Source organism: Eschscholzia californica, unplaced genomic scaffold (genome assembly GCF_041429995.1).
Source record: "Eschscholzia californica isolate CP2 unplaced genomic scaffold, dmEscCali1.0.p SCAF_5, whole genome shotgun sequence".
In the NCBI taxonomy this organism is placed as follows: Eukaryota; Viridiplantae; Streptophyta; class Magnoliopsida; order Ranunculales; family Papaveraceae; genus Eschscholzia; species Eschscholzia californica.
In genome coordinates, this window is record NW_028238472.1 from 3,351,570 (window position 1) to 3,358,298 (window position 6,729).

Below are 6,729 nucleotides of genomic sequence, written 5' to 3' on the forward strand. Positions count from 1 at the left end.
CTCCAGCATGGTGACCGGCCGAAATTTTTTTTTTAGAGAGAGAGAGTGGAGAGATTTAAAAAAAAAAATTTAGAGAGAGGAGAGAGATTTTTTTTTATGTTTGAAGGTGGCCGCCCGGAAAATTTTCCGACCGACCACCTTGCCGGAGAAGAAAGGGGTGAGTTGGAGAGAGAGAGAGAGGTGAATTGGAAAGAAGGGTGAGGTGTAGGGAGAGATGAGGTGGAGAGAGAGAGGGGTGAGGTGGAAATAACTTTTTTTTTAATGTTTTAAATTTAGAATTAAGAAGGTAGTAATGACATTTACCTGAAAATAGGGGGCCATATTTGAATTTACGAAAAAAAATGGGCCATAAAGGAAGCTGGTCACAAAGTAGGGGGTCATATAGGAATTAACTCTTAGTATTTCAGGTTTCCATGTTTAGAGTCCTAGCAATCAAAGAAAGTATCCTTAGTAGTTATCTTCTTTCTTTATTTGAGTCTATCTAGGAAAGTCTAATCTCTATATAAGAGAATTCCGGTCTGTCTTGTTAAGTATTGAATTGAATCATCAAATACAAAATCTCCTTGATTGCATCTTCTTCTTTAATTATTTCAGTTGTTCTTCGTTATTTTATCGTTTAATCATTATTTCATCAACTTTATTTCCTTAGTTTAGTTTAATAACAATGGTGGATTCCATTACTTTTACGCTTCCGCAACAATCTACATCAGCTGGTATTCAGAGCTTGAAAAATCTAGGAGCGAAAGATGAAATTTTTTTCATGGATACATCTCTACTTGAGTGCTAGAAAATTTTTTCACGTCTAGGTTGGGATCCCTTTCGAGATTCTAAACAATTCTATGTTGATCGAAAATATCAAGAAAAAATTAATATCGTTTCAAAAATTCATCTATTCGACGGTTAATTTCATATAAATTTCTGGATTCAACACATGGAAGATTGGTTCAGAAATCAAGATGTTCACAATGAAGATAAAGGTTTTCATGTTTGAACAACACTTATCCGAATAAGTCTATGAAAAATTCAACGAGTTGCAATGGAAACTCATTGATCAAGGAAAATCGCTCGTTGATGATTGGAGTAAAGTGAAAAGTATTTAACGAACTTGGGGGGGGGGGGGGGGGGAGTGGAAGCATGCCTAATGCTAAACGATTTAATCGCGGAATCGTATCAAAGATCCCAAACGGCGAGGATCTTAAGTATTTAACAAACTTGGGCTTCAAGAGTCTTTCAAGAAGGAAACTTCTCTCGAAGAATCTACAAAATCGGAAATATAATCTATCAAGTATCCTTAAATAAAGTAACTTCCAAATATTAAAGATACAGGATAATTCCAAAGAGAAATCCTAATATCTTCAAACTAAGACATAACATTTTCAACCTAACACGAGGGGGGGGGGGGGGGGGGGGGGGGGTTCAACCACCTCATCATCACCCCAATAACTTATAGATATGCTGACCTCTAGTTTCTTGCAAACATATTATGACAATCATGTCATTACATTAACTATACAATTTAAACGAATACATGGGCAACAAATTTGAAACTTAAACATCAAAGGCATAACTTATCTCTAGCATAATAACAGTAGCACTCACTTCAGTAGGTAAAATGAGAGAGCGAGTATGTCTTGTGCCAAGCTGCACCTAATCATGTTAGGACCATAAAATATCCCTCTATTCTAGTTGGACGTTGATCTGTGAATAATTTAAAATGATCGGCGCATGGAGAAATAAGAAAATTTTCAGTGGTGCAAAACTTTGAGTTAAATTTTTTTTAAGTCTTTTTGTGTTTCTCCCAACCCCCACTACCATTCTTTCCCCACTCCAGAAATGGTCGCCGACGAACGGCCATTGTCGACGACTCCTCTTTTCTCTCCTTCTCCAACCACCACAACCTCCCACCACCATTATTTCTCTCTCCTCCTCCCTCTCTTTCTCCCCTCTTCTATCCGTTCAGCCAGAAAAATTATTGCTTGTTGTGGCGCTTCCCTCAGCCGAAACGAAATGATATCATCAAAGATTTATTTTGTGAGGAAATTAAAATAAAAATGAATAATTGAGCTACATGAAGCGCTGATTCTGTAATGAAACATACACACTTCTTAGGACAATTCGTAATCAAGACACATTTATCCTTTGTTTTGATCTTGTTGTTCTTAAAATGATATTAACTTTTCTAGCGTGGTTCATTAACTAAACGTTTTCAACACAAATATCCATTTATTTTCTTTCTAGCCTTCCAAACATAAATGAATTAAAAAAACTGAAACAACAACAAAACACATAACTTATTCATCTTAAATAGCTAAATGGAACAGAACTACTATTAAGACGCCATCTTTGAAGTCGAAAGTTCGTTAGAACTATCATTATTCTGATAAGTTGCTCGTTGTAGATTTACAAGATTCTAAATTTTTCAATTTGTGATATTCCACTTCTCCTTGTGATTGCATTTGTTTAGCCTCGGTGATTGCAGGTAATGATGGTGATGGCTCGAAAATGTTTGTTTCACCGGTTAGCATAAGAGCACTTACCAGAGAAATGACAACAATAAGAACAAAATTGCAGGAATTCTTCCCCTTATCTACACATACAATGCAAAAAACTTATCGTTAATTTTAACAAGAACTACTTAATACAATAGGCTAAAATTGTAAACACAAAAAACTTTTGAAAACATAAAAATTACCTCAGGAAATACCAAAAAATAAAACAAGTCATGTCGATAAATGCTCTTATCTGGAGAAAACAATCCATATACCGAATAACTTTCCCTCTAAACATAGGTATCTGAGACTTGAAACCCCTACTTTAATTTTTTTTGAAGCCCCAAAAGTCCGGTATGTCAATAGCAGTTTGTTCTAAAAGTTCAAACTAACCGAAAAAACTATAATTTTGGATACGATATAAGTCTACCAAGGAGGAGTGTGGGTTGTGGAAAACACACCCAAAATATTATAAGGATTATGATAAGGTTTTCTTTCCTCCTCTGTCACATGAGTAGTCTAAAAACTGCTATGTCTTTTTATGGAATAATCCATCGAGATCAGCAACCTCGACAGTAAGATATAACCATAGTTAAGAAACCTCTTGGACTAGACCACTACAAACATTTACATATATCAACAGAAATAGAACATTTCACGACCAAAACTTAACATACTTACCATTTTTAGGAGTTGAATTCGTCGATGGTGGTGGACTTGGTGATTCTATGGTAGGAAATATCGTGGTCGGAGGTAATGAAGGTTCGGAAACTTGCAAATGATTGTCTGTCACTCTATAGAAAGGATAGACTTCGTATCTAATAGTGCAACTTGGTTGAATAAGTGTTGCACCAACTCTACCATCACAACAATCATGAAGACTACTAATGGCACTTTCTAAGCATTCTTTACAATCACTTGCAGATAAATCAGGAGTACATTGTGCTAATCCATATATCTTATTTGAACTACTCAATTTCCTGTCCGCTGTTGAAAACTTTGAGGAACTAATGCTTGCATTTGAAACAAGACTACTCATTAGTTCGGTTAGCACCGATCCAAACCGAGATGGGTCGGTTATGTCATTATGGTATGGCAAATAGAAACTTGGGCTATCTTCCATCTCCGAGAATATGGGCCGGTCCGAAAACCGTAATAGACACTCGTAGTACCATATAATTGCTTCTTTCTGGTTTGGACAACCTTCTTTAATGTCCATTGTTGCAGTTCGAACACAATTCTTGCATACTTCAGTTGTCACATCACCTCTACATAAAAAAAGACCATTAACTTTATTTGGGTTTTCTCCAATTGAACTGTTAAAGAATCCATTAATGAGTTGATTGTCATTAATGGAGGAGAAAGAAGAGAGAAGATTGTTGAGATTTGATTGGTATATGCTTCCACTAGTGTAATTTGCTGTTGGATTACAACTAATCTCTATTAATGTAGGTTTAGCAGTGATGAGACTTGATTGAATGATGATTGCTAGGGAGAGAAAGTAGAGGAATTTGAGGTAAGAACCCATATAATTGTTATTATGACAACTAATCTTTTATGTTTTGTTTGTGGATTTTTTTTTTATTTTGTTCAATTAGTGTTTATATAATTGAGGATTCATGAAGATTAAAATGTGAAAAGGTTAAACCTTTGAACGATAAACACACTCGAATATAACCGAGTGGAGGTGAAGAAGATGATCGTCTCGTTGATAACCGAGAGAGATGGAGAAGGGATGATGGTCTCGGGTATAACCGAGATGATATGTGACGACTCTCGGGTGAAGCCGAGTGTGATAGTATGGATACCCGGGTATAACCGAGAGAGAGAAGAATGGAGCTCTCGGTTGTAACCGAGGATGATTGATGATGATTTGTGAACAGTTGATCGTGAGAGAGGGAGAGAGAGAGCTAGGTAAATACCTTGTTTATTAATACTACAACTTGATTGATTACATTGTCTATGGAGATACATATTTATAGGTTTATAACTTAGGAGTCTTATAAAAACTAAAAACTAAAACTCTATCTTTATCTAATGTAATCCTAATAGAATTAGGATTATCTAATGTAATCCTAATAGAATTAGGATTAATGAAGACCAACCCACTCGGTTGTGACCGAGTGGAATTGACTCTCTAACACTCCCCCTCAAGTTAGAGCGGGAATGGAAGTAACGCCTAACTTGCCAATAATGTTCTTGAACGGTTCTGCCCCGAGTGGTTTTGTGAAGATATCTGCTAGCTGAGTATCTGAACTTGTAAAGCGCGTGTGATAGGCCTAAAAAGGGTCTATTCCCGCAAGTATACGGGGTCAAGTTATAGTATGTCTAATAAGTCGAGTATCGTCCCAAGGGATAAGTAGGCAATTTCGGAAATTAACGGCGAGTTTAGCTCAATAATTAAAATGTCAAAAACTAACTTAGACTACACACACACCCCACATAAAATTGATGATTGATATATAAGCAACAAGAAAACAAATGAAACTATCTAAACTATCTAAGAGAGAGGAGAAGATATCTAAGATTTTCGATTTCACCACATAAATGGACTACTTAAAACATGCATTAATTAACAAATCCCTTTTCTCATGTATAACTCAAAATCTAACATAATAAACTATTTAGATTTCGGAATATATTCTTTAATAACACAATTCAAAATCAAGAATGTATGATTGACTACCATATAAAACTAATTTCCTACACTATCATTCAAGATCTAAAAGGCATATCTCATCTAATAAATCAATAAAAGCATGAAATATCTAATTATAATACATGAATGATAATAAGGTTATAGAATCAACATGAAATCACAATCAATAGGCATTGAAGCTCAAAATAAGGATTCATTGATTTATAACATATCTCAAAATAAGCCCAAATATGGGTTTCCTCTACAACCTTAGATTGCTAAATTAACTATACATGGAATCTAGAATAACATTCATTGACATTGTAAAATAAATGAAAATACTAAGAAATTAATGGAAAGAAATCACCAAGAATGCTCAAATTCCATAACCCCATGTATCTCCAATTTGTCCAATTTAAGCTCCAAGTATCTCAAGAATGTTACTCCAAGAATCCAAGTAATAGCTATTTTATTGCAACCCAAATAAGAAAAAGAAGAGAGAAGGAAGAAATTAGATCTAGAAAGAAGTTGGGAAGAAGAGATGAAGAGGAATAGAAATGGTAGAAGAATATGGAAGAAAGAAGGAGATGACTATTAATGGTAGAAAGAATAGTGGAAGAGAAGAAGATAGAAAAGATGGATTTAATAGAAGAGGGATTGAGTAAGAAGAAAAGAGAGAAAGAAATAGGTGAGAAGAAGTAGAAGAAAAGAATGGAGGATTAGGGTTAGAAGATAGAAAGAGAAGTGGCTTAGAAATTAGGTAAGGAAGCCATTTGAGAGGGTTATTGAAGTCTAGGTCTTAATGGAGGGGAAAATGATTTATTTATAGGTGGGTTTTGGGTTTGGTTGGGTTAAATGGTAAAAAGGATAAAGAGAAGGGGTTATTTTGGGAATTAAAGGGTTAAAATCACAAAAACCCTAAATTACACAAGTGTAATGGCGGCTAGGGTTAGGGTTTCTTGTGTTAGGGTTTGGAATTTGGATGCTAAGGTACTCTCGGGTATAAGATAATAGGGTGCGGCATCAAGCAGGGAGCGTCGGATGAAGGAACAAACGCGGACTGTTGACGGTTGGATGCTAGACACGTGCTCGGGTTTACCTTAATAAACCGCTTCGGGTGACACGGGATGAGCAATAAAGAAGGAAACGCACAGCATCCGTCCGATCTAGAAAACGCGGAAGCGAGAGGCTGAGATTAAAACGTGGAGATCGGGGGTACCGGGTTAAGTTGCGAACGGGTGTACGGAATAAGTAGAAAACACGGGATGCACAGGAACCGTAGATCTTGAAAACGCGGAGAAGAACGGTCAAGATTAAAACGTTGAAGTGGGACTACCGTACTAACTTGCAACGCGCTCCACCGGATCATTCTTATAAAGGCCACTTCGATGCTGAGCGCTAACACAGGAATTAGATACACCCGACTCCAAAACGCGCCACGTGTTTTCCCGTATACCGCGCGCCAGAAGCATGTCCGAAGATGTCCCGAGTGTTGACCAAATGTGCCCCAATTGTTGACTGACTTTGACTTTGCATATTTCACTCATCCGAACTCCGATTTGACTTCCGTTTTCTCCTACGGACTCGTCTCGACCTCTACTT

General features: G+C 36.5%; 1 protein-coding gene across 1 annotated transcript; it reads right to left on the minus strand.

Annotated features, from left to right (window-relative positions):
- Nucleotides 1–2,088: 2,088 nt before the first annotated feature.
- On the minus strand, nucleotides 2,089–4,053 carry LOC147536310 (antimicrobial ginkbilobin-2-like protein). The gene is made up of 2 exons (XM_086639690.1): nucleotides 3,171–4,053; nucleotides 2,089–2,587 (listed from the first exon to the last, which is right to left on the minus strand). Exons 1-2 carry the CDS (start codon nucleotides 4,015–4,017, stop codon nucleotides 2,373–2,375), a joined length of 1,062 nt encoding a protein of 353 aa, XP_086495816.1. The 5' UTR covers nucleotides 4,018–4,053; the 3' UTR covers nucleotides 2,089–2,372.
- Between the last annotated feature and the right edge of the window lie 2,676 nt (nucleotides 4,054–6,729).

Excerpts from the sequence above, each read along its gene's own strand:
- LOC147536310 (XM_086639690.1), bottom strand. The coding sequence starts at position 4,017 with ATGGGTTCTTACCTCAAATTCCTCTACTTTCTCTCCCTAGCAATCATC. Across the intron at positions 2,588-3,170 it reads GAATTCAACTCCTAAAAATG|ATAAGGGGAAGAATTCCTGC; the intron begins GTAAGTATGTTA and ends TTGTATGTGTAG.